The 27,750-nt window shown below is 41.4% G+C and overlaps 1 protein-coding gene across 1 annotated transcript in view; it reads left to right on the forward strand.

Annotated features, from left to right (window-relative positions):
- The window catches only part of LOC136866856 (sperm-specific sodium:proton exchanger), a 268,108-nt gene that overhangs the window by 114,714 nt on the left and 125,644 nt on the right, over positions 1-27,750 (forward strand). The window contains exon 8 of the mRNA XM_067143951.2: positions 19,109-19,211. Coding sequence (XP_067000052.2) covers positions 19,109-19,211 — 103 coding nt within the window. The remainder of the gene's footprint in view (positions 1-19,108; positions 19,212-27,750) is intronic.

The following is a 27,750-nucleotide window of genomic DNA, read 5'->3' on the forward strand; positions in this document are numbered from 1 at the left end:
AGCCGTGCGAAAGATTTCCTGCTCCCACCGCTTACATACACAGAGAATGCCTGACCGATGATAGGAAGGCAGCGGCGACTTTTATACCGGAGCGAAGTGTAGTCGAGAACATACGAGAAACTGGTGACGTAATCGAGTGCAGGCGAGGAAGGCGAAACATCAAGCAGTCGCTGGTGAGGTGAATGAGCAGACAGAGCACAGTAAGTCCAGTTGGAATGTTTACGCAGCACAGTGGCGTAGGCAGAAGGTAAGATGAAAGATGAACATAGTAGCTGTGATTTTAGGGAGCACGTAACATACTCCCACCACCCAGAAGAATCCGAAGGATTGGTGACAGAGCTGCGGTGTGACATAGATGGAGAAGAAATGCGACGAAGGTCCCATGATGTCCCGGAGAGGCGCCATCTCAGGAACACGCAGAAGGATGCTGTCGATAACACCAGATACGGAAACAGAGGAAGAAAAATAAGCAGCATGAAGGGAAAGAAGAGAAGAAGAGGGGGAAGGAAGTGAGAAGAAGGAACGATCCGGATCATATAAAATGTAAATTAGTAAAATTTTTAAGTGGCCTGCTAATTATTACAATGTACATACTAAGACATTTTGAAGAATAAAATAATATTAACAATTTATGTTTCCCATGTAAAGAAAGGTAAACAAAATCCCAGAAGAGAAAATTTTCTTTTTTTGGAGCGGGGGGGTCAGGCATGAGCGGATTTGAGCGGCGGGAGCAGGGCTGGGTGAGCAGAAAAGAAAAAATAAAGAGACCAAAATAAATTAGCATAATAGGAAAAAAAAGGGCGGGTCATGCCTGGGAAAACGTAATAAGAGAAAAAAAAATAAAGAAAGAAAGAGAGAGCAGACTGATTAATACAATCTTCTCCCTGCCAGCAAGTTGAGGTACGGGAGAAGCAGAATAACCAGGTGGGGACGGAGCCATAGAATACAGTTGAAAAGAAGGTTTTACATCTTCGGTTAATAGGTCAGGTGTATAACTGGTAGATGATGGGTAAATGGAAAGAGAAGTAGAACTAGAAAAGGAAATTAAGTCACGAACAGGAGGGTTAGGCAAAGACAAATTATGGTATAGTGGGGAAGGTAATGAGGAAGAATCTTCCCCTAATGAAAAATTATCAGAAAAACATGCCATCTTTGAGAACAAAGAAAAATAGAAAAGTAATGAATATGTAAAGGGAGGTACAGCTTGAGTATACGAGAAAACGAGTCAAAAGGAAAAATATTTTGCTACCATTTGTTAGGTATGATTTCCTGCTCCCACCGCTTGCATACACAGAGAATGCCTGACCGATGATAGGAAGGCAGCGGCGACTTTTATACCAGAGCGAAGCATAGTCGAGAACATATGAGAAACTGGTGATGTAATCGAGTGCAGGCGAGGAAGGCGAAGCAGCAAGCAGTCGCTGGTGAGGCGAGTGAGCAGACAGAGCATAGCAAGTCCAGTTGGAATGTTTATGGCAGCACGGCGGCGAAGTAGGCAGAAGGTAAGATGAAAGGATGAACATAGTAGCTGTGATTTTAGGGAGCACATAACAATTTCAACACCATTACTTTGTTGCTTTCTACAGCAACGGCTTCACCCTTCTTTAGTTTTTTTTTACAGCTGACTGAATCTGGAACATTCTTTCCATTCAGTCCAAGGGCACCAGCAATATTTTAAGAAGAATAAAAAGTGATGGGAAATTATAATAATTGTCCATCCATAGTGTATACTCCTTTTGCATTAATGGCTACTAGAATACTGGACGATAGCCATTATCCGCCCGTTGCACAAAAGAACTGACAAAACAGACCCTAACAACTATGTTGGATCTCACTTCTAGACAATACATTCAAAATCCTTGCAAGAATCATCTTTAACCCCTCAGCGTCGCAGCCGTTTAAAGAGCTTCCTATCCCGCGGCCGGATGAGATTTCAACTACGCTTGACTGAAATACATTGATTCACTTAAAGCGTTACTACTAGTATAAGAGTGGCCCGATATTCACGAAATTTGGAATTCCTTATGGTAGAAAGATGTACATGAAGATAATTACATAATTGTTTCACATTTCCTTAGTAATTTAGTTCCGTGTGATAGAGTTCGAAGCACTCTTCGAGACAGAGACCCAAGGCACACTCCTGGCAGCAGTACACCGATGTCTTCTTTTCACCGTGTTTTGAACACGCGATACGTCTCTGAGGTTTGGATTTCTCACTCTTGGGTGCTAATTTCCTGATAAAACGTATTTCCTGCAACCTTGGAACTGTATTATCTGATGTGCGCCGGCCTTGAATATTTCGTTTCCCGCCCGAGAAGCGTATTTTGTACTACGTAAACAAACCTTCCATCAGCTGAAACTGATAAGATAACTGCTCAATGTTTGTCCCTGTGACTTGTCTAAATATTATTGGAGAATCTAGGAATCATAATTCACTGTTGAAAGCTTCCCTTTGACCTGTATGCGTATCTATAGCCTCCTACACGAAATTTCCAAGTACTGGTTCCTCCTCATCGTCACACTCATCATTTACCACTGCTACATCATCTATTTCATTATCACTACTGCTAATACTGCCACTACTACTTCCGACTAAACTTTCATTTGAATTATACAATATTTCAAGCACGCTACACTCAGCAGGAGCTAGCCATTGAGCGCGGTGCGTCACACAAGCCGATGAAGCTGCAGCGGGACCGAAAGCGGCAGGACGAAACAATGAGGGAAATAACATTTATGACGAATGAAAACAACTCGATACATATTTCAGATTAAAAGGTCGATACATCGTCTTTCAAACGAGATATATACCATGCACAACTGCTTCTCGTGTCGTATGACAGAAAGCAGCACTAACTGATGCCTATACAGAGTACTCGTAGAGAGTTACGAAAAGACTACAAGCTGAGAAATAAAGACAAATATAATAAATAAACCGCACTCTTAATACAAAATTAGAGCAAAGAACATCACACGAAAAGACAAACTTCTCAGATCATCATTTGTTTATTTTATTCTGTGGGAAAGAATGAAGCAAACGGACTATTAAAAAAGCAGGGATTGGTGCTCAGACATAATTGACATATACTTATCCTTGCAAAAGCAGCTACACTTTAATGATTTTCAATACTTATTTAGAACACTGATAAACCTGAAAATGTCTTCTTGGAAACAAAACAATTTGCATATCCATAACACCAAAACTCTTCGCGCTATAGCCGTAAATGCGAAAGCATGTATGGGTCTATACCACGTATAGAGGTCGGCGGCTACGGAAGGAAAGGGGGTCTATACCACGTATAGAGGTCGGCGCTGAGGGGTTAACAGAATCGGGTCACAACTAGGAGGGCAAACTAGGAGAATATAATGGAGGTTTCAGGCCCTGTGGAGGAACCATCTGACCAGATCATGTGTCTCAAGCTAATAATGGATTACTGCAGAAGAGGAAACGGAGATATGGTGATAATATTTATGGACTTCAAAAACATATGGTTGCATCCACAGGAAAATCTCTAAATAAAATTCTAAAACACTTCATACTACACCCCACATTAATAAATAGGATAAAAATGACCTTCACAAACACCAGGGCAAAAGTGAAGCTCAGGGGTGAATTATCGGAACCATTCAAGATCAATACAGGTCTATGTCAGGGTGGTGGACTCCCACCCCTACTGTTCAGCTGTGCTCTAGAAATAGTAATGAGGGAATGGTTTAAAAAATACCCCTCAAAAATAAAATTAGTCAGGAAAATCAAAACAAACTGCCTTGGATGAATATTGAATTTTCACAATCGCATTGTAATTGAAATAAACTTTCAACCTATTAGGTTGTGTTCTATACATATACTACGAGTTGAAGAGATGTTAAGTATAGAAAAAATGGCGAACTGGACACAGTGGGATCCAAAACCACAACCAATGCGAAATCGGGAGGTTCTGTACTTAACATCTCTTCAACACATATTATATGTGCGGAACACAACCTAATGGGTTAAAAGTTTATTTCGATTAAACTGCCTTGGTTTCGCCGATGATTTGGCACTACTAACAACTGACTTAGATGAAGCTGAAACACAGATATCAGGACTTCAAAATATTGGTACTAAAATTGGCCTTAAAATTTCATTTGGAAAGATAGAAATTCTGTTCCAAAAAACATCATTAAAAGAAATAAGGATAAATGGTAATAATGTCAAAATTGTTGCCCAGTTCAAATATTTAGGAGAAGTAATAACAAACAACCTAAATGAAAAAACCTTCATCCAAATAAAACAAATCAGGCTAGCTAAAGCACAAAAATTAACTTGAAAAAAAAAAAAGAGAAATGCTTATCCATACACACAAACACTGCAACAAAGTTATAAAACCAGCTGAAACACTTTCACCTGGATGAACAATGTGCCATTTTTCATGACACGTTATTCATTACTCGTGTTCTGGTTTGTATTCGAACCTGTATATCTGTTTTTCTTATGCTTGATTCAGTCACTTTACAAAAGGCAATGTTTCCTGGTTTTGTCGTCAGATGGCAGTGCTACACCATCTTTAATTTCCAGGCCTTGCTTCCTGTCGTAATGATGTAATGATAGTTATTCCTTGTTTTTCTCTATGTTATCGTGGAGTATAAACAACAAGATGGACACCACACTAAACGAGACCGCTTTTCTGACCTATCAGAAGGTTTTTAGCAGATTTTAACTATGATTTTCCCTATATGACTATTTTAATTGTTCCTTTACGTTTCTAGGGACGTACATTTTATTCTATATTTTTGGTACTTCATTTTTATTTTACTCTTTGGTGCATGCTGTTCTGTCCTTGAGCGCACGGTTGTGTGTGTGCAGATGTGTCGGGCATGTTATTGTCTATCTGATTTGTGCCGTATGTTTTAGGCAATTCCCCCCGCCCCCTTTGGGCTATGTTTTGGGTACTTGGTAGCGCCCTTAAGATTGACGTATTTTTTAATTTGCTATGTTCGGCCTTTTACGGCTTATTATTTATATGTGTCTCTAATTAGAACCTTCTTTGGACGTATTTCAAAAGTTTGATATTCTCCCTTCCTCCTTCCGCCGCGCTATTCCATGTTACTACAGCAACATGCCTTCCCCTTTCATCCAGTCAATTGGGCTGGCTTTCCTCCCCTCCCTCCCGTCTGCCGCTCACTCGCCTGTGTCGAGCTACGGACGGGGGTCAGGGCTTGACTTGTAGCCAGCGGCCTGCGATATTCTCTGTGCCTTGAGTGACAGCAGCTGGTTCCGCTCGGGACTCAAACCCTTCTCTGTCCACGGTGTGGAGGTAAGCATTAACCATATATAGATTGGAGTATTAGTGCGGGGTGGAACGAAGGGAGGTTGTCGCTATTTGATTTGTAAAATGTTCAGTTATGCGAGACGATTGTAATCCAGTGCCTATTTAGTAATTGTACACATCCAGGCACCTTGAAAATTTGCTGCCACCTCCATGATTTGTTGGTTTAAGATGATGAATTGAAACTTATTCATTCTCTTTCACTGTGTGTACAGGATGCATTTAAAATGGAGGGCAGCATTGGAGAGTTGAAACTTGTTTTAATGTCTTTGTTGTAGTTTTATATTAAGTTTTGGGGCTCAAGGCCCAGTATTATGTACCTTTTTTCACAGCCTGAGGCTGTCTCGAGCTTTGAATAATATATTTCTCTTAAATTGTACATGTTAACATGCTGAGGAAAAACCCACTAAGGGGATTGCATTTATAAATAAATGTGTTTATTTTCTGAAAGGTATGCTATCTTGAACCAGGCCCGGGACTGTGCGCTTTTCCCTTTCCCTTCCTCTGTGTGGGAATGCTAGTGAGACTACGCAGGGGTACAGAGTGGTAGCCTGGAGCGTGGTTGAATGGGCCTGGTTTCAGTTCGAGTATTATTCCGTTTACCTTTGATTGTACTCTTGGAATTCTTTCGACCTGTGGGTCAAACAGCGTTAGAACATAATGACGGCTTGAGATGCCCCTTATCCGGGGTCCTTGCAAAAGGAAGAGTTATTATATGAACTGCTCATTAGGAACTTGGAGTCAAAAGGAACTGTGAAAAGCGATGAGAATTTATTAAGGTCGAACCTTTAAAAACCTATTACTGTGCCTGTTTATACTAATAGCGAGGTCAGTGGGGCGACGTCCTTGATTCTGGATTTTTTTCATCAGTTAAAGAGGGTTCAAGGTTATCTGAACCACTATTTACATAGGATCGAAGATTTGCGTTCCTAAGGGTCAGGTTGAGGCATTGCAATTCGAAACCTCCACATTATTAGAGAAGGTTGATTCATGGTTGATGAGGTTGTCAGCTAAACCTAAGAACACTTGCCTTTCCATTACTCTGGCTGAAGGTGAGTCGAATAAGGCAGTTGATGGAGTTGAATTAAATGGGCAGTCAGCCCCTTTGTCTATGCCTCTGTTAAGAAATCGTGACGGCCTTTCAAGCAAGGATCAGCAGTCTACTTCGGTGCTCTATAACATGGGGTTTTCTAGTCTTCCTCACCCCTTGAGTCTTGTGTTAAAAAGAGCTTCTTGTTATTCGGTTAGTTCGGCAAGCGAGGTAGTGTTGTTCCTTCAATTTTTGGTCAAATTCCAGGACCATGCATTGGTCTTCGGAATGTTGAACATACTGGTCCTCCAAATTATTTACCCCGATGCTACCGGTGTGTTAGCTGATAAAATCGTTGATGCCATAGCGGCCCAAACTTCCTCGCATGAATTCCATGCGAACTTGTTGGCATATTTTATCCCGGCATGTGCTCTTAATTCTTTAATTCAGAAACATTATATTAGAGTGCAGCATTTAGAGGAGAGCTTATCTGATTTTATTTCGGATATTAAATTTTATGCTCGGTTGTTCGCACTTGATTACTCTGAAGAGCAAATGGTGTCTACAATCGTGGAGGGCATCTCCCCTAATTATCAGTCCTATCTGTGCTTTACTACTCGCCCTCGTACATTTATCGAACTCGAGGCTGTGGTGGTATCTGCCGAGGGAGTTCGGCATGCCGACTCCCTCCGCGAGTCAAATGTACCTTTGTTGAACCACCGTGCTAAGCCACCTTCATCTGGGAAACCTGCTCCTGTTAGGAAGTGTTATGCTTGTGGGGCGATTGATCATTTGCGTAATCGATGTCGTTCTCTTACTTCCACCAATTCCTTACCTAGTGCCGGTGGTAGTGAGAGGAATAATACAGGGTTATCGGGTGTCGTTTGCTTTCGATGTGTATTTAGGGGACACATGGCGAGGCGGTGCCCTAAATGTTCAGCAGAGCTCTGACTAGGCCAGGAGTCGGTTTCCATCCGAGCCAACCCTTCTTCCCTTGTTGTAGAGAGACGTGATTCTCGTCTTCCCCTTCAGTCAGGGTTCGATTGCCTGCCCGAGTGCTTGAAAATATCGGGTTATGTTAAGGTTTTCGCTCCTTTTATTCTGGTCAAGTTAAATAATGAACCCGCCCAAGCCTTCTTGGACTCGGGAAGTATCCTTTCTCTCGTGAGTGAATCTTGGGTTATCTCACACAAGGCCATCTGTAAAATTGCTAATATTCAGCCTGTATCCTTTTCATGTATTTTGGGCAACCTGTCTAAACTTGAAGTAATTGGTTTAATCAAATGTAAGATTCGCATTTCCAATTTATGTGGAAGTATTGTTTTTATGTGGCTAAGGATTTATCTTGTCCTGTGGTTTTTGGGGCTAATTTTTTTGCTTATGCTGGACTTGTGTTAGACATGCAAAATAGCATTTGCTGGTTCAAGTTTGCTGAATGGGAAAAAATCAGTTTGTCCTTGCGTAATTCTGCTTTAGCTTCATGTGTGGCACCCCCTCAAGGCAAAATGGTCTCCAATCTTAGCCATTTGCCTGAGGACAAGGCTCAGTGCATTAGGGAGATATGCAGTGCATTTCCTGATGTTTTTACTGAAAAACTGCGAGTTACTAACGTACTTGAGTATAAGATCGAAGTCATTGATTCCGTCCCTGTGAGGATTCTGCCTTATCGGCTTTCGCCTCCCCCCCCCCCCCCCAAAATGCAGGCGTTGAAGCAGATTATTAACAAAATGCTTGAGGACGGTATCATACGTCCTTCCACTTCATCATACTGCTCTCCCATTTTTCCAGTACCCAAACCGCAAGGTGGGTTTTGCCCTGTTCTTGATTACAGGGTGTTAATAAGATTGTATTACAATCGGTTCCTCTCCCAGATCTGCACTCGTGTTTTTCGTGGTTCAAACAGGCCAAGTATTTTACTGTTTTGGATTTGAACCAAGCTTATTATCAAATCCCTTTGGCCGAAAAATCTCGTCACCTTATTGCATTCGTGACTGATTGGAACCTGTACGAATTTTACCATGTGCCCTTTGGAATTTCCACCGGGGCTGCAGTGTTGACTAGGCTCCTTGATGACTTGTTTTCGGATATCAAATTCTGTTATTTGTACCATTATTTGGATGACGTCGTCATGTACTCCGAAACCTTTGAAGATCATCTTCAGCATCTCAAGGAAGTCTTGTCTCGGTTGCGTCAAGCCGGGTTGACGGTTAAGCTGTCTAAGGTCTCTTTCGCTAGGCCCCAGATGTCCTTTCTCAGGCATATTGTTTCCCCTAGTGGGGTCTCGGCTGACCAATCTCGCACCCAGGCTATTCATCAGTTCCGGACCCCTACGGATGTTAAAGGCGTCGATCAGTTTGTTGGGATGATCAATTTCTTTCGCAAGTTCATCCCAAACTTTGCTAATCATGCTGCCCAGCTTAACTCTCTTCGTCATAAGGGAGTAAAGTTAGAATGGGGGTCTTCTCAGCAGGCGGTCTTTGAGGACTTGAAAATGGCTATTTCTAAGGGTCTGGTGTTGGCTATCCCAGATTTTAGCAAGCCTTTTGTAGTTCAGACCGATGTCTCCTCGTCCACTGTCACGGCGGTTTTGTTGCAGGAATCAGAAATGAGTAGGTGCCCCATTGCATACGCCTCTAGGATGCTGTCCCCGCTTAGGTCGAAGTATTCGGTTTATAAGCTTGAGGGTTTAGCGGTTTTATTCGCCCTAGAGATGTTTAGGATGTATTTGGAGCATGTTAAGTTGCTGCTTGAAACTGATAATCAGGCATTTAGCTGGGTCCTTGGTAAGCTCAGAAGTACCAGTCGCTTAGCCAGGTGGGCTATTCGCATTTCCACTTTCCAATTCGATGTCCACCATATCCGAGGGACTGAAAATGTAATCGCCGATTCCTTAAGTCGAAAGTTCTCTGACCACTACGTTAGTTCTTCTGATTCCCTATGTTCTGAACCCGTGCTCTCGTTACCTCTCTCCGGTGGTATCCTATCGGATACACCTTTGTTGTTCCACCAGATTGCTAACATTAAGGGTGAGGATCCGGTGTTGGGCCCTATTATTCAGGATCTTAAAACTGGGCAGAATATTGCCCCCTACGTCCTGAGAAACGATGTTCTGTGTTGTCCTTCCCGGTCCGATAAGAAAATGAAAGTGGTTATCCCCTCAGTTTTGGTTCCGGTGATTTTGAAATATTATCACGAAACTCCTGTAGGTGGTCATTTAGAAGTGTTCAAGACTAGGGAGAAGATTTGGGAGAATTTCATCTGGAAAGGCCTGGACGGGGAAGTTCGTGAGATGCTTAAGGCCTGAAAGGCCTGTGACCTTAGCAAGCCAACTGTGAATTCGAGAATGGGTCTCTTGTCGTCCCACCAAGCTACTCGTACCATGGAGTGGATGTATATTGATTAGGTGGGCCCCCTACCCTGGTCAAAGGGTGATGGGAATAGGTTTATTTTGGTTTGTGTGGACAGATTTACACGTTTTTCTTGGCTATTCCCCACCAGACTTGCTACCGCAGAAACAACTATTGGATATCTCAAGTCCATCTTTTCATCCTTTGGGCCGTGTCAATTTTTGGTATCCGACAGTGCTAGGGCATTTACCTCGAATTTGTTCAGAAGGTTTTGTTTCAATCTTTCGATTTCCCATGTCACGACTTCCCCATATTACCCTCAGCCCTCGTATGCTGAAAGGGTCAATCGCAACCTTCGTTCGGCCCTCATTGCTTTCCACCATCAGGATGTGTCGAGATGGGATATCTCCCTTTCTTGGCTCACCTTCGCTTTCAACTCCGCGGTCCATGACGCTCACAAATTTTCTCCCATTTCCCTAATGTTTTCTTTCGTGCCCAATTCTCCTATTTTCAACTTATGGAACATTAATGAGTTGCTTTCTGAGAAGATTGATCCTCCTAACATTAGAGAAATTTGGAAAAAAGCAAAACATAACCTTAAGGTGTCATATGAGCAGAAGCGTGTCAGTTACAATCAAGGCCGCTGACCTACCGACTTGGTTATTGGTGACAAGGAGTTTATTAAAAACTTTGTGCCATCTGGGAAATTAGCTCCCCGTTTCAGAGGCCTCTGTACTATTCTCGATTTCCTCACCCCCGTCACTTTGCTGGTCAGTGACCCGGAGACTGAGGGAGTTTTGAGAGTGCATCTGTCCCAGGTTAAACCCGCTTGAGAGTTGGCCTTCGCGATTTTGATGTTTCTGTTAATTATTTCTTCTTGATTTTGTTCTACCTTGGTGAGTTTTCCTTTTCTTAATGGGTAATTTAATTATCTTGGCGATTTTGCCCTTCTTAATTGTTGCTCTATCTGAGCATATCTTGTAAATCCTCCTGGAGTTCCCCTCCCCTCTTTCTTTTCCTGACTTCCACACCATCGGTTGTCCTGCCGTGGCGTCTCGACTGACGTTCCGCCTCATCGCCTGCCTAACTACTTGCTTTGACGTGCTGCTGGCTTTCTGCTTTCTGCAGATTCTTGCAAACAGCAGCATGCATCACCTTGCCCCAAGTTACGATTCTGGAACTCTCTCATCTATTACAATTGTTGGGTGATGTGATGGGCCACCTACTCCAAGGCCTTACCATCTTCAGGAGTTCTTGGCCATGCTGGCCAGTCTGGTCGAATTTTGTGTTATGGGACTCATCATGTTCACGTCATTTGTCATAGTGTCATCCTGGGAAGACATATCACCTCTTCATTTCTCATCTTTGATCACAATAAGAAAGAGCCTGTCGAAAACAAAGATTATGAAAACAGTATATCAAGATGTATGTTTGTGTAAAACTCTTGTATGTGTGTTTGTTCAAAAATAAAGACGCCCCTTCTTGTGAAGGGATTTCTAACCTCACCCCCCGCCCCCCGTCCCCTGGTAAGGGTGTTGGGAGGGGAGATCTGTGCTGAATGTCTGAGGCAATTCCCCCCGCCCCCTTCGGGCTATGTTTTGGGTACTTGGTAGTGCCCTTAAGATTGACGTTTTTTTAAAATTTGCTATGTTCGGCCTTTTATAGCTTATTATTTATATGTGTCTCTAATTAGAACCTTCTTTCGTTGTATTTCAGAAGTTTGATATTCTCCCTTCCTCCTTCCGCCGCGCTATTCCATGTTACTATGGGAACGTACCTTCTCCTTTCATCCAGCCAATTGGGCTGGCTTTCCTCCCCTCCCTCCCGCCTGCCACTCGCTCGCCTCTGTCGAGCTACGGACGGGGTCAGGGACTTGACTTGTAGCCAGCGACCTGCGATATTCTCTGTGCCTTGAGTGACGGCAGCTGGTTCCGTTCAGGTTCATTCTCTGTCAGCGTGTGTCCGGGGTGCTTTTAAAATGGAGGGCAGCATTGGAGAGTTGAAACTTGTCTTAATGTCTTTGTTGTAGTTTTATATTAAGTTTCGGGGCTCAAGGCCCAGTACTATGTACCTGTTTTCACAGCCTGAGGCTGTCTTGAGCTTTGAATCATATATTTCTATTAACTCATTGCAGACCGTGGACGGCGAAAGACGTTTAAGCTTGCTCCTATGCTGCGGGCCGTGGACGGCGTAAGACGTTTAATGTTCCGCGCGAAGCAATGTTGTTTATATTCGTCATCTATGCATTCTTACACCTTAGTCAGCGTTACTGGTTGTAGCAGGAAGTTGGTTGACCTTTTTGAGATAACCCTCGCGTTGAGTGGGCTCATGTTTATCTCAGCTGTTTTAGCGGGAATATCTCAGCACTTCCTTGCGCGTCAAGACGGTACTTAAGATTCCAATGCAGTGCGTGTCGTTCTTACCGAATGTAGTATAATGGCTTATAAAACAAAATTTCTTACGGAAGATTAATTATCAGATATTGTTCACAATGATTCTGGTGATGAACTTATTCCTGAAATACTCAGATAGTGAAAGTGAGAGTAACGAGAAAATTCCGATTCCCAGATCTGATAGGCCTATAGAGAAAGTGAAGTGCCTGATGCATATCATCATAGTTATTGTCCACCCGTTACACCATTTGCAGAGAATTCAGCTATAAACGTTCAAATAGAAAATGAGCAGGTTATTTTGAGTTACATGAGTATTTTCATGAATGACGAATTTTATCAGTATGTGTGTGAGCTGACCAATCTATACGCGAGTCAAATGCGGCGCCCCGGCCTTTCACAAAGAAATCGATCAAGCAGTCGTGGAAACAGTCCAAAGTTCTGATATAAAAATGTACTGGACCGTAAACCCTGTTTTGCATACTCCGATATTTTCTAATACAATGTTCCGAACACGCTTCCTTCATATTCTTTCATTTCTTCACTTCGGTGACAGTAATCATTATGCCGAAAATACAGATTGGCTGTATAAAATTAGACGTATTTTGAAACCTGTGACACCAGATATCACACCCTAAATATTTACTAGAGGTAAGCACAAATTATCATTTTTCTAACATTTATAGTTTAGGAGTAATTGTAAATTGTATTAAGTGATGCACGTCAAGAGGGCCGGGCATGAAAATGGCTGGTCCAGGCATTCAAGTGTCCCGCTCAGAAGCAGGTACTGAACGTGTTAAATTGTACATGTGTTTATTTTCTGAAAGGTATGCTATCTTGAACCAGGCCCGGGGCCGTGAGCTTTTCCCTTTCCCTTCCCCTGTGTGGGAATGTTAGTGAGACTATACAGGAGTACATGATGTACGGTCCCAGTGCTTCGAATTTATGTGCCTCTACATTTATTCTTCGATTAGATGAGTGTTGGTCATTCGTATCAGAACCTGTATAATTAGATCTGTGTGGATTGTAACCTTGTTCACCTCGTGTGTCTTGGTTTGCCTATTGCATGAACGTCGTGTTCAATGCTTCTCGTTTCTACGGAATACTGTCCCTGTTTCGCAGCCTGTTTCGGTAACCCGGCTTGATGGGGAGACCGTTGTGTGAGAAATTGCCTTTTGGACAGACCGGTGGTCTCGCACCACATATTTATTATTGTGTTCAAGTGGATGGCTGCGCGTGCGTGAGTGTTGTATGTATGGATTGGACGAAGCAGAAGCCGCACTATATTATGTATATTTTGCCCTTATTAATTCATGTGATGTTTTTATATTGCTCTTTCATTTTTGCTCTACCTGACCAGGCCTTGTTTTAGATTTATTTTTCATTCCTATGGCCGGCATTTTATTTCTCATTCCCAGTTTTCTTTTTCTTAATCTTCTGCTTACTTGACTATTGATGTGCGCAATCTTGTCATTTCCAGCCATGGAGATTCATAACTGATTTTCTCGGCCCCCTTTTGTCCCCAGTTTTTCTCCTTTCTGATGGGTCATCAAATGAATGATATAATAATGAACAAAGAGTAATGACATGTTAGTGAACATCAGCCTGTGTGGGCATCTTGAAAAAAAAAAATGGTTAGTGAAGCATGAGAATATTGTGGAATTGAACATTTGGATTTGAGCTTTATTACCATTCACAATTTGGTGGGAAGCTTGGCCGAGAAAAACTTGGATGTTATGCTCAGTGTGTATGTATTTCATTTTATCCTTTTCCATTCAATATTCTACTTGCATGTTTCGTTGATAAATTTTTCTTCTTAATTTACTCTTTCAATAAATTGGGAATTTGTGTGCTAATTCGCTTTTAATTCGTAGTAGCGTTAGTCCTTTAGTATTATCACTATTATTAAGGGACTGATCTCCAGTTCAAGGCTGATACGTCGTTGCCTTTCCCTATCGCGATCACCGGACCTCGTGTTATTTGTGCACTCCTTTCCTCGCATTTCCCTTATTGATTCTCTTGTTTGTACTCTTTTTCCGGGAATATGAGTGCGGGTATTGGCTCAACAATCAATGACCAACTGACTCCAGAAGACTGAAAGAAGAATTGGAAGAACCTGCATCAACATAACTTACAAATACCAGCAAACTGAGCCTGGATGAAACCCGTTCATTAAATTCAGTAAATTCTATCTAAAGCAAGTTTTGAATATTATATACTTTGTCTTCATGGTTTTGGCATAGTTGGATGCTTGTCTTCTGAAACTAAATTTAGAGTGTCAGATCCCAGCAAAGGCAGGTTGGTGACCATGGGGCCCTTAGCTGAGTCCTGGCATTGCTTCTGCTTACTTGTGCCAGGCTCCTCGCTTTCATCTACTGGTATCCTATCTGACCTCTCTTGGTCAACTCTCTTTCTTTTATACCCTGACAATATTGGTTATTGAGGCCTTGGCAGTCTTTCATTTTCATGCCCTTGGTGCTCCTTGTGTTTCTCTGGCCGATACTTCATTTTCCGAAGTGTTGGACCCCTTTCATTTTTCCCATCTGATTAGTGTTACGAGGATGGTTGCTCAGTTGTATTTCCTCGTAAAATAATAATCACCACCATCACCAGGCATTTAAAATATTTAAATGTGGGAAATCCAATTTTCTGATTCTTTAACCCTGGAGAGGGCCCAGAAAAATCAAGACTAGATGCCGTGTATGCCAGCAAAGAGCACTCAGCAGTGACATGTGTTCGGAGCAGTACAGAAGAATCTAGGTATGATGCAGAATGAATGCCAATTGTTTAACATCCAATTTTTGTATTAGTAAAATACCTTTGACATTATCTATGAAGTTGGTTCAAAATTATTTACTAGTTTTGTAACATTAAAAATAGTTTTTGCTTAATTTGTGCTATTTTTTTCTGACCTGGTCTAAAACACCATGCGCACCTCCTCACAGGGTTAATTTTATGTGCCCTCTCCAGGTTTAAAGAACTCCTGTAAGAGCAACGTAAAACAAATACTGTTAGCAGTTAAAGGGACATTAAACACATAGCATTTCTTTTAACCTGAGATGACAACCTTGATGTTAAGCAAAACAAGAAAAAGCAAAGTCATCCCCATACAGGCCATGGAGGGGTGGAAGGTAAAGGCTTCCACTATCCATAACCCCAGAACTTGATGGGGTAGAGTGGTTAGCTCTACGCCCAGCCGCCTTTGCCCCCAGGAATTAACCTGGTACTCATTTTTGCCTCCCCTGCGAACCATGTGACCTTGCCGCGGTGGGGAGGCTTGCGTGTCCAAATGAAGCCGATTGCCGAGCCGCAGGTGCGACCATATAGGATGGGTATCTGTTGAGAGACCAGACTAAGGAATGGTTCATCGTCAGGGGTGTAGAAGCCTTCGGTGGTTGCAAGGGCGGCAGTCTAGATGATTGACTGGTACCGCCTTGTAATAATACTCAACATGGCTTAGCTGTGTTGATACTGCTACACGGCTGAAATCAACGGGAAACTAAAGCCGTAACTACCTCCCAAGGACATGCAGCTCTCTCTGTATGAATGATGTACTGATGATGACTTCCTCCTGGGTAAAATATTCCGGAGGTAAACTAGTCCTCCATTTGGATCTCCGGGTGGGGACTACACGAGAGCGGGCAATCATCAGGAAGATGGATACTGACATTCTGCGAGTCGGAGCGTGCAATGTTAGAAGTTTGAATCGTTGTGGTAGGTTAGAGAACCTGAAAAGGGAGATGGATAGACTAAAGTTAGATGTAGTTAGCATAAGTGAAGTACGTTGGCAGGAAGAACAGTATTTTTGGTCAGGCGACTATCGAATTATCAACACAGAATCAAACAGGGGAAATGCAGAAGTTAGTTTAATAATGAACAAGAAAATAGGGCAGGGGGTAAGCTATAATGACCAGCATAGTGAAAGAATTATTGTTGTCAAGATAGACACCAAACCAATGCCCACCACAATAGTGCAGGTCTATATGCCTACTAGTTCAGCGGATGATGAGGAAATAGAAAGAATATATGAAGAGATAGAAGATTTAATACAATATGTAAAAGGTGACGAGAATCTAATTGTGATGGGAGACTGGAATGCAGTGGTAGGCCAAGGAAGAGAAGGTAATACAGTAGGAGAATTTGGATTGGGTCAAAGGAACGATAGAGGAATTCGGCTGGTTGAATTCTGCACTGATCATAATTTAGTCCTTGCCAATACTTGGTTCAAACACCACAAATGACGGCTGTATACGTGGATGAGACCTGGAGACACTGGAAGGTATCAAATAGACTTCATTATGATTAGGCAGAGATTCAGAAACCAGGTGTTTGATTGCAAAACTTTTCCAGGAGCAGACGTGGACTCTGACCACAACTTGTTGGTCATGAAATGCCATCTGAAGCTGAAGAAATTGAAGAAAGAAAAGAATGCAAAAAATGGGATCTAGACAAGTTGAAAGAAAAGAGTGTAAGGGGTTGTTTCAAGGAGCATGTTGCACAAGGGCTAAATGAAAAGGCTGAAGGAAACACTATAGAGGAAGAGTGGAGAGTCATGAAAAATGAAGTCAGTAGGGCTGCTGAGGAAATGTTAGGAAGGAAGAAAAGATCGGCAAAGAATCAGTGGATAACTCAGGAGATACTAGACCTAATTGATGAACAACGAAAATACAAGAATGCTAGAAATGAAGAGGGCAGAAAAGAATACAGGCGATTAAAGAATGAAGTGGATAGAAAGTGCAAGGTAGCTAAGGAAGAATGGCTGAAGGAGAAGTGCAAGGATGTCGAAGGTTGTACGGTCCTGGGAAAGGTAGATGCTGCATACAGGAAAATCAAGGAAACCTTTGGAGAAAGGAAATCTAGGTGTATGAATATTAAGACCTCAGATGGAAAGCCACGTCTAGGGAAAGAAGAAAAAGCAGAAAGATGGCAGGAGCATATCCAACAGTGGTATCAAGGTAAAGATGTAGATAATTCGGTTCTGGAACATGAAGAGGCTGTTGATGCTGATGAAATGGAAGACCCAATTTTGAGGTCAGAGTTTGACAGAGCTGTGGGTGACCTAAATAGGAACAGGGCACCTGGAATTGATGACATTCCCTCTGAATTACTAACTGCCATAGGAGAAACCAGCATGGCAAGGTTATTCCATTTAGTGTGTAAGATGTATGAGACAGGAGAAGGCCCATCCGATTTTCGGCAGAATATTGTTATACCTATTCCCAAGAAAGCCGGTGCTGACAAGTGTGAAAACTACCGCCCCATTAGTTTAGTATCTCATATATAAGTAACCATTAATTAGTATCTCATGCCTGCAAAATTTTAACACGTATTATTTACAGAAGAATGGAATAACAAGTTGAAGCTGAGTTGGGAGAAGATCAATTTGGCTTCAGAAGAAATGTAGGAACACGTGAAGCAATCCTGACTTTACGTCTGATCTTAGAGGATCGAATCAAGAAGGACAGGCCCACGTACATGGCATTCATAGATCTAGAAAAAGCATTCGATAATGTTGATTGGACCAAGCTATTTAAGATTCTGAAGATGATTGGAATCAGATACCGAGAACGAAGAATTATCTACAATCTGTATAAAAATCAGTCTGCAGTGATAAGAATCGAGGGCTTTGAAAAAGAAGCAGCAATCCAGAAAAGAGTAAGGCAAGGGTGCATTTTGTCCCCCCTCCTTTTCAATGGTTACATAGAACAGGCAGTAAAGGAAATCAAAGAAGAATTTGGAAAGGGAATCACAATCCAAGGAGAGGAAATCAAAACCTTGAGATTTTCCGATGATATTGTTATTTTATCTGAGACTGCAGAAGATCTTGAGAAGCTGCTGAATGGTATGGATGAAGTCTTGGGTAAGGAGTACAAGATGAAAATAAATAAGTCCAAAACAAATGTAATGGAGTGCAGTCGAACGAAGACAGGTGATGCAGGAAATATTAGATTAGGAAATGAAGTCTTAAAGGAAGTAGATAAATATTGTTACTTGGGTAGTAAAATAACTAACGATGGCAGAAGTAAGGAGGACATAAAATGCAGACTAGCACAAGCAAGGAAGAGCTTTCTTAAGAAAAGAATTTTGCTTACTTCAAACATTTATATAGGAATTAGAAGGATGTTTTTGAAGACTTTCGTGTGGAGCGTGGCATTGTATGGAAGTGAAACATTGATGATAACTAGCTCAGAAAGAAAGAGAATAGAAGCTTTTGAAATGTGGTCCTACAGAAGAATGCTGAAGGTGAGATGGATAGATCGAATCACGAATGAAGAGATACTGAATCGATTTGGGGAAAGGAGATTGATTTGGCTAAATTTGACGAGAAGAAGAGATAGAATGATAGGACACATCTTAAGACATCCAGGACTTGTTCAGGTGGTTTTTGAAGGAAGTGTAGGTGGTAAGAATGGTCGGGGTAGACCAAGGTATGAATATGACAAGCCGATTAGAGCAGATGTAGGATGCAATAGTAACGTAGAAATGAAAAGGTTAGCGCAGGATAGGGTGGCATGGAGGGCTGCATCAAACCATTCTATGGACTGATAACTCAAACAACACTCATTTTTAGTGTAGGCTGAGTGAACCTCAGGGCCATGTGCACCTCCGGAAGTGGAAATCTCGTTTCTTAAATTTTACGACTTCCTGACGGGGATTTGAACCCACGTCCTTCCGGGCGAACCGAGCACGCCTTTACCGGCTCGGCCAGGCAGCCCCTAACCTTAATGTTAGGCTCCTTTAAACAACAGTAGTAATTTTTATTACCGGTAATATTTTCTATAAAACAAAGCTCAGTTAGTGCCAGACTATAAAAAGTAAAATGTATGGTCAAAATAAGATGTGTGATATAAATTCAATATGTCAACTTTTAGTTAGTATTTCAATGCTAACTTAAATCACACTATTAAGACAATATAAGTAAATCTGAAGCCCTCTCATAAAGTTCTATTAGTTGGACATTTGCTATCATGCACTTTGTTTCAGTTTATATGCTATTTTAGTGTTAAGAAATAATTTCTTTTCCTTCCACAGATCAATTGGTATTCTCAAAATGGATAGATTTCTGGCAGATGCTAACTGGGTGTTGGTTGAAGAAGGAACACGTATTAAGCACCCATATAAGATTGAAATAGAGGTACATGTTTTCATTGTGCAATATTTTTCATTCTGAAACTGGGAATAAAAAACTCAAATAAAATATTTGGATGAACTAGGAGTACTCAGATTACTGACTTTTTTAGTGTTAACAGAATTTTTAAAATGTTTGACAGATTTAAGTAGTTTTTGATCTATAATTATTCAGTAAAAGATATTTTGAAATCATCTAAAATAGCCTATCTAGAAGTTTTAGGCTTACTTCTAGCCTGATTCATAAAACTTTTGAGAATGTCCACTGTACCATTCATTTTTACATTAGGAAGAAATCATTTTAACCAGATTTTCTCATTTTTTGAGGGTTGGTACTGCTCTTCTTGTTCCTCATTTAGAACATTCATGTATGTATCTTTTATGTTCTACAGTAAAACTTTATTCCTTAATTTTATGAATTCATTCTCTCTAGTTTGATTATTATGTACCATGTTTCATCAAGAACCATATTTTAAAAGGCACCAGGTGGCTGCTAGAAAAATATAATCATTATTTTTTAAATTTTATCTCACCTTAAAAACTATCTCTCTCCACTTTTACAACCAAAACAAGAAAAATTAATGTGTAACCTTGAGAACATTCGAGCAAACTAACAGAATGCAGTAAATAAACATAAATTGCCAAAATAGACGTTTTTGTGCACCTAGTTACTCAAGTAGCTGCAATATGGCATAAAGCCTCAATATTTTTGTTTTGCAATTCTAAGGCAAATTCCTGTCATAGTGCTATAGCACCAGCCAACAATATGTGGTATTGCACCACCTGACAGAAAAAAAGTGGGAAACATGCTTCGACACCATATATATATTTCATTCATTTTATTTTGATCATGTTTTGTGGCAGATAGTGATGAAGAATTTGATTCAGAGCATAGTGGATACAGGAATGATGTTACAGACAGTGGAAGTGATTCTGACTCTTCTGGTGATAGTTTGTCAATATCAGGATGTGGCAGGAATTAGGCATGAATGCAAGACGGTTTAGCAAGGTACTGACAATTTCAATTATAACTAGCTGATGTACCCGTGCTTTGCTAGGGAATTCTCAGAAAGACTGTCTTTATGGTTTTCCAAACTTAAGTCAACATAGGTCATTACAAAGACATCACCACCACCTGAAAAACTCACTTTTAACGAACAGTACCACGCTGCCGATTTAACCGTCCAAAGTTCCAGATCTGGAATGACCAGGCTGCAGACAGCCGCGAACACTTCTCTGCAATTATTCCGTTAAATGTTCACACTGCTCATTCCAATCAGTGCCTCAAAGTCAGGATTGAATAGTTGGAATGATATGATGAACCAGTGTGTTATGTACCAGTAGTATCAGAAAATGTATATACCAGAGGAATGACATGCTGAAGAAGAGAGTGATCTAACTCTCAGCTACATCCAGTCAATATTCAGGTAGGCTGTTATACTCGGTATGCAGCAGTAAACCCATCTATCGGAGATGAGTGGCAGCAGAAGACAAAAAGCACATCACAACAAACTTTCATCAATGTAATGTTATTGTTGATCAATTTTATGAGCTTTCTATATTGTAGGCCTTCACATTTAGTTTTCTTCCAACTCTGTGATATTAGGGCATCACCATCACCACCAATCTTATCAGAGTTGGTACGGTAAAACTGAATAAGACTTAAATGATCGGAAATTGTATTCTCTGTTTGTTATGTAGTACTTTTCGATAGGACCAATAACATAGATCAGGGCCTCACAAATGCCCAAAATCTCACACGTGCAGATCAAGGTGCAGAGGCTCTGTGCACTTTGCATCGGTCCAACTCGGCTTGCCTCGGATGGTGTAGTGTGCTGAGAGCGATGAAGCATTCGGCGATAGACGGCTTGTTGATCAGTGAAATACATAAGCGCAAGACAACAACATAATAATGGAGCAACCTGTTTCGAAGAAACCAAAGACTTGCGAAAATACATTTCAATCGAACTGGGAACTTTCGTATTTTTTCTCAGTCGTGATGATAAAGCCAAATACTCAATATGTGAAATAATAATTACAAAGGCTTTGCTTGAAATTTATGAGAATTTGTCGAGGAAAGATTTTCCTAAGCTGCATCGAGAAGCAGCTAAGATTATCTGTATGTTTGGTTCCACGTGCAAATGTGAAAGCTTTTTTTTTCTATTTTGACTTGTATGAAAACTAGATTGCGTGCGAGTATTTCTGATTGCGATTTTAAGAGCGCTCTCAAAATTGCTGTCAGCCGATCCCTTGTTCCAGACATTACTGGTGTAATTGCAAAGAAAAAGGAAAAGAAGAGCTAGAGAAGATAAATTGTCTGCTCAAACCAAACTGATAGAAGAGTTTTTTAACACTTGTAACATTGTCCCATACAACAGAGTGTCTCCGCTCACCGCACATAAACATTTTACAGTGAGGGGAGAATCGGCAAGGAAGGTGAAGAAGGCGGAGACAGGGCAAACTGGTGAGTCAGATGCAGGGAAAGAGGCATAGGGGTTTGCACTCAGGTCAACCTAGTGAAGTCGTCTCCTGCACCTTGCGCCGTGCAGTGCACTGGCGCATGCACCCGGAGAGGCCCCAAAATAGGTAATTAAAAATGACATTTTAGGCACCTTCCCATAAACTACCATTTCAATCTGGGTGAAAAAATTATTTATAGCGTAGACTGTAGTTCCTTATTCCCCGACCTTACATACCGGTTTTCATTAAATTCTGTTTACCCATTTTCTTGTGACTTGGTGCTGATATGGACTTAACAACAAACATCCAAATTCATTAATATCTCTGTTATCATAACCGGTACAGTAAAAATATGTAAGACATAAATGATCAGAAATATAATACTGTATAACTTTACTTATGTAGTGTTTATCTATTGAACTACTAATAACATAAATATTTGAGAATTAAATTTTTGTCCTTCACCTAAACTACCCTTTCACTCAGCATGAATAAAATTATTTACAGCCTAGATTGTAGACTTATTCCCCGAATTCACATATCGATTTTCATTACATTCTCTTCAGCCGTTTTCTTGTGATGCGCGTACATACATACTGTACAGACAGACAGACAGACAGACAGACAGACAGACATAGAAATCACGGAAAAATAAAAAGTTGATTTCCTTGTTACTGCGGACACGACCGATAAAGAAATGCCACTCTTTTTAAATTCTGAGCAATGTAGAGACAAAACTTTTATATTTATACAGATTGTTCACAAAATATTCACCACTAAAAGCATTTCACATTGTCACCTAGCCAATTCTACTTTGCTCACAACTACATTGGTTGCCGATTGTTACTTTACTATATGACTGCTCAATAGTAAAAAAAACACAATATTTGTAAATTTCAGGTAAATGGGCTCCAGAGGTCACCAATTTTCATTATTATTTTGCTACTTGTGTAACGTCACACTAACACATCAAAGGTTTTCAGCGACAGAAAGATGAGAAAGGGCTAGAATTGAATAGATAGTGGCCATGGCCTTTATTAAGTATAGCTTGGTGCGATAATGGGAAACCACTCAGCCGGTTAAGGCGCTGGCTTTCTGACCCCAACTTGGCAGTTTCGATCCTGGCTCAGTCCGGTGGTTTTAGAAGTTGCTCAGATATGTCAGCCTTGTGTCGGTAGATTTACTGGCACGTAAAAGAACTCTTGCAGGACTAAATTCCAGCACCTCGGCATCTCCAAAAACCGTAAAAGTAGTTAGTGGGACGTTAAGGCAATAACATTATTATTATTATAAATTGTCTGCTCAAACCAAACTGATAGAAGAGTTTTTTTTAACACTTATAACATTGTCTCATACAGCAGAGTGCCTCCGCTCACCGCACATGAACCTTTCGCAGTGAGGGGAGGATCGGCAGGGAAGGTGAAGAAAGCGGAGACAGGCCGAATGGGTGAGTCAGATATAGGGAAAGAGGCGTAGGGGTTTGCACTCTGATCAACCTAGTGAAGTCGTCTCCTGCACCTTGTGCCGTGCAGTGCACTGGCGCATGCAACACTGAGAGACCCTGACATAGGTAATTAAAAATGACATTTTAGGCACCTTCCCATAAACTACCATTATTATTATTATTATTATTATTATTATTATTATTATTATTATTATTATTGGAAACCACAGACAACAATTTTCAAGGCTGCCAATGGTGGAATTCGAACCCACTGTGTCCTGAGTGCAAGCTCATAGCTGTGCAATCCTATATGCAGGGCCAACTCGCTTGGTATTATTATTATTATTATTATTATTATTATTATTATTATTATTATTATTATTATTATTATTATTATTATTATTATTATTATTGTTGTTGTTGTTGTTGTTACGGAATTATCGTGGAACGCAGAGGTGTAAGAAAGTGCTGGGGTGAATGGGTGGACAGAGAAAAGATCAAAGCATAATTTAAAAACACTAAAATTTGAAATTTTATTTCTTTACTTTCTTTTCCTTTCTTTCTTGATTTTAAATTTTTATAAACAATAACAACAACAGTTCAGGAGCTAGTTGGCTCAAATGACAGGAATGATCAAAGTTCAGGTACACAATAAGTTGTAGAATGAGGTTGTAGCTCCAAAGTTACACTATTCAAAAGAGCACCTTTGCTCCATTCAATTAATGCTCTAGGAGACCGTGCTCCAAAACTTATTACAATCTAGCCTCTCCAATGCACAATTTTCTAATCCAAATTTTACATTGAAACAGTTTTGCTGTCTTACCTGCTCGAGTCTGATTCGCACTAGACTATGAATAGTTAGAAATTAACAGGGGCCTTAAGTGCCCATACTAGAGATAGATAGATAGATAAGAAATGGGTGAGCCCTGTTTTCGCAGAGCTCCACACGTAGGTCTATGAAGATCCTTTGTGCCCCTTGAACGGGTTTGCCTAGTCCAGCCCTAGTGCTCCTATAAAGGATACCAGTGTCCGGATTTTGGCATTCCTGATGTCCTCCAGGCTCACAAAATGTGAGCCCAGGTATCGATGTCTAGTGCTTGCAAAAGCCTCGCACTGACATAACACATGCGCGGAGGTCTCCTCCTCCTTACCGCATCTTCTACACATCGGATCCTGGGTGATTTTCATGATGTAGGTGTCTCTGTAAGGTATTGTGGCCTGTTAACAGTCCAACTACCATTCGCATTCTGGTCCTATTCAAATTCATTAGGACCTTTTTATAGCTTTGACTAGGCCCTTTGATAAGTTCACATGCCTGTCTTGCTATGGTTAACCTCTTCCAAATATCTAGGTGAGACTGGTTTATCCATTGGGATATTGCCAGTCTCACACTTCGGAGTGACACTCCCAGGAAGGGCTCTGGTCCTGTGAAGGAACCCATTGAGCCCTGTTTCGCTAGTTTGTCAGCTTCTTCATTTCCACTGATACCTGTGTGCCCAGGAACCCATAATAGGGTAACTGAGCTAAGCTCACACAGCTGATCTAACATCCTTTGGCATTCCCATACCAGTATTGATGTTGTTTTAACTGCACATAGTGCTTTTAGCGCTGCCTGGCTATCACTACAAATAGTGATGTGTCTTCTGTGTCCAGGCATATTCCATATATTTACAGCACAGGCTAGTATTGCATATACTTCAGCCTGGAAAACAGTAGCATATTTACCCATAGGAAGGGAGAGCCTTGTCTTAGGCCCCCAGACCCCGGCGCCTGTGCCCGTCTCCGTCCGCGAGCCATCTGTGTACCATGTACAGCCCCCAGACTTAAGACGGGCCCCAGCGTCCGCAGCCCACTCCTCCCTTGTGGGTATCACCACTGTAAATTTATAATTCAAATTAAAGCTAGGCTTCATCAGATCCCCGATCATCATTGTCATAGGGCAAGTCTGGTGAAGCCTTGTAAGAATAGAGGCATGACCTCTATTCGGGTTTTTGAAGGACCAAAGACTATAGGCACTCATTCCCGCTATTACCTGAACATATAAATGTAAGGGGGAAAAACCTAGGATGGCCTCCATTGCACGTAATGGTGTAGTATCCAGTGCCCCTGTTATTCCTAGACACGCAAGTCTTTGGACACTGTTTAACTTGGTGCTTACAGTTTTACTCTCTGAGCCTGGCCACCAAACTATAGATGCATAGGTGATCGTGGGCCGTACAATGGAGATATAGAGCCACTGGACCACCTTAGGTCTTAGGCCCCAAGTCTTCCCGACGGCCCTGCGACAAGCCCACATAATCTTGCGAGCCTTATCCACCTTATGATCTATATGTTTCTTCCAACTCAGTCTTGCCTCAAGGATTACCCCTAGGTACTTAACCGAGGTTGTCTTAACTAATTTTTTCTCAAATAGGAAAGGCTCTGACAGTCCGTCTAGCCTCCTCCTCTTGGTAAATACCACGAGCTCCGTCTTATCGGGATTAACCGACAAGTCTGTCTCGTGGCACCATCTTTCCACCCTACGTAGAGAGCTCTGTACGAGTTCGGAAACCGTACTGGGGAAATTTCCTACCGCCATCAGGCTTATGTCGTCTGCATAGCCTTGGGCATATATTCCTCCAACATTTAACTTGGTAAGTAGTTCATCCACTACCAGACACCATAATGTTGGTGATAATACTCCTCCCTGTGGACACCCCCTGTCTATATTAGCTCTCAACATTACAGCGTTGAGGGTAAACAGAACTTGACGGCCCTGCAGTGAGGCCATAATCCATTTTATGAGCATACTGCTCACTCCTCTTCTCTCTAGACTACGTTCTATGGAGCCCAAAGATGTATAGTTAAAGGCCCCTTCTATATCTAGGAATACAACCATAGCAAGTTGTTGCTGATCCAAGGCACTCTCCAGCCTAGAAACCAGCTGGTGTAGTGCCGTCTCAACCGACTTCCCTGGTTGATATGCATGTTGATGAAAATGCAGGGGAAAGTCTCTTAATACTTTCTCCCTGATATGTCTATCCACCAGTCTTTCCAAGGTCTTAAGTAGAAAAGACTTTAGACTAATGGGTCTATAATCCTTAGGTCTAGTATATGAAGACCTTCCGGGTTTAGGTATAAATACCACCTTCGCCTGACGCCACAAGGAGTACACGTACCCCATAGTGAGACAGGCTCTAAAGATTCTAACCAGGTATGGTATAAGGACCCCCCCTCCGCCTCCTGAAGAAGCGCCGGGAAGATCCCACCCACACCTGGGCTTTTGTAAGGGGCAAAGGATTCTAATGCCCACTTAACCCTTCTTGGGGTGACAATCTCTGCGGCTTCCCTCCAGCCACTTTTATCGGGTCTGAAGGATCCGCTCGATTCTACCTCACTATTCGTGATTACCGAACCTGGAAAGTGGGCATCAAGCAGTAAGCTCAGGGTCTCCCCCTCTGTGGATGTGTATCCACCAGAAGGAGTCTCCAGTGAGCCCAGCCTTGCCCTTCTATCCAAGGTTAAAATTTTATGAAGCCTTGCCGCTTCATGTTGACTTTCAATGGAGTCATAAAATTGTCTCCAAGATTTCCTAGAAGCCTTTTTGACTTCTGACTTGTACCTTCTTTGTGATTCTTTGTAAGAATCTAGGCTTTCTTGATCCTGAAGTTCCCTGTATTTATTCCAGAGCCTTCGTGTATTTCTCCTCAGGTGTTCAAGATAACTATTCCACTTGAAGCTTCCTGTTACTCTTTTTGCCTTAACAATAGGGCAGTTTAATTCATAAGAGGTAACCAGTGTCCGTGTGAGAAAACTCACAATGAGCTCCAGCTCCTCTTTGTTTTAAATTATGTTTGAGGGTCCTCTCTCCAGTCCCCTCCTCACGTCCTCCCTAAAAGATTTCCAATCGGTTCGTCTAGGGTTTCTGTAAGACGGGATCTCGATGGAGCCCTCTATATAAAACACAATGTGTCTATGATCTGACAAGGAAGGCTCCAAAGAGACTTTCCAGTCTTTAAATTCCTGCATGATTCCCATGGAACCCAGGGTAAGATCTATGATCCCTTCGCTCCTATTATTAATGAAGGTAGGGGTATCACCAATATTCATGATCTCAAGATCAGTTGTACATAGAAATTCTATGAGGTGCTCTCCCCTTCGGTTTGTATTTTTACTTCCCCAAATGCTATGATGAGCATTGGCATCACATCCTACTACGAGGTTTAATCCTTGTTTCCTACAGTATATCACCATGCCCATACTAGATGGCCTTAGTGGTCAAAAATGGTTTAAGAAATCGGCCATAAACAAAATGCTAAGAGGCTAAACACTTGAAATATACCTTGAAACACTTTAGATACTATGTGGGCTTATGGCCCTAAGTTACATAGGCTAAGCCTATACTACAGAGGGTGATTAGTTGGAGAAAAATATTAAGTTCCAAAAGAAGAGATAGAACTTAAAGTTTTACAAAATTATAGTCACCCTAATACCAAGTTGAATGGGAATTAAGAGGTGAACACTCTTTATTCCCTAAGTTAGAATAAAGTCCTTAGACTTGCTTGAGGATTTACATTCAAAAGATGATATTGAACTTTATAAATTTACATTATGAATGAATTTTGAAACCTTCCCCTCAAGTCAGCTATCTGAAACTATCACA

This window comes from Anabrus simplex, chromosome 3 (genome assembly GCF_040414725.1).
Source record: "Anabrus simplex isolate iqAnaSimp1 chromosome 3, ASM4041472v1, whole genome shotgun sequence".
NCBI lineage: Eukaryota > Metazoa > Arthropoda > Insecta > Orthoptera > Tettigoniidae > Anabrus > Anabrus simplex.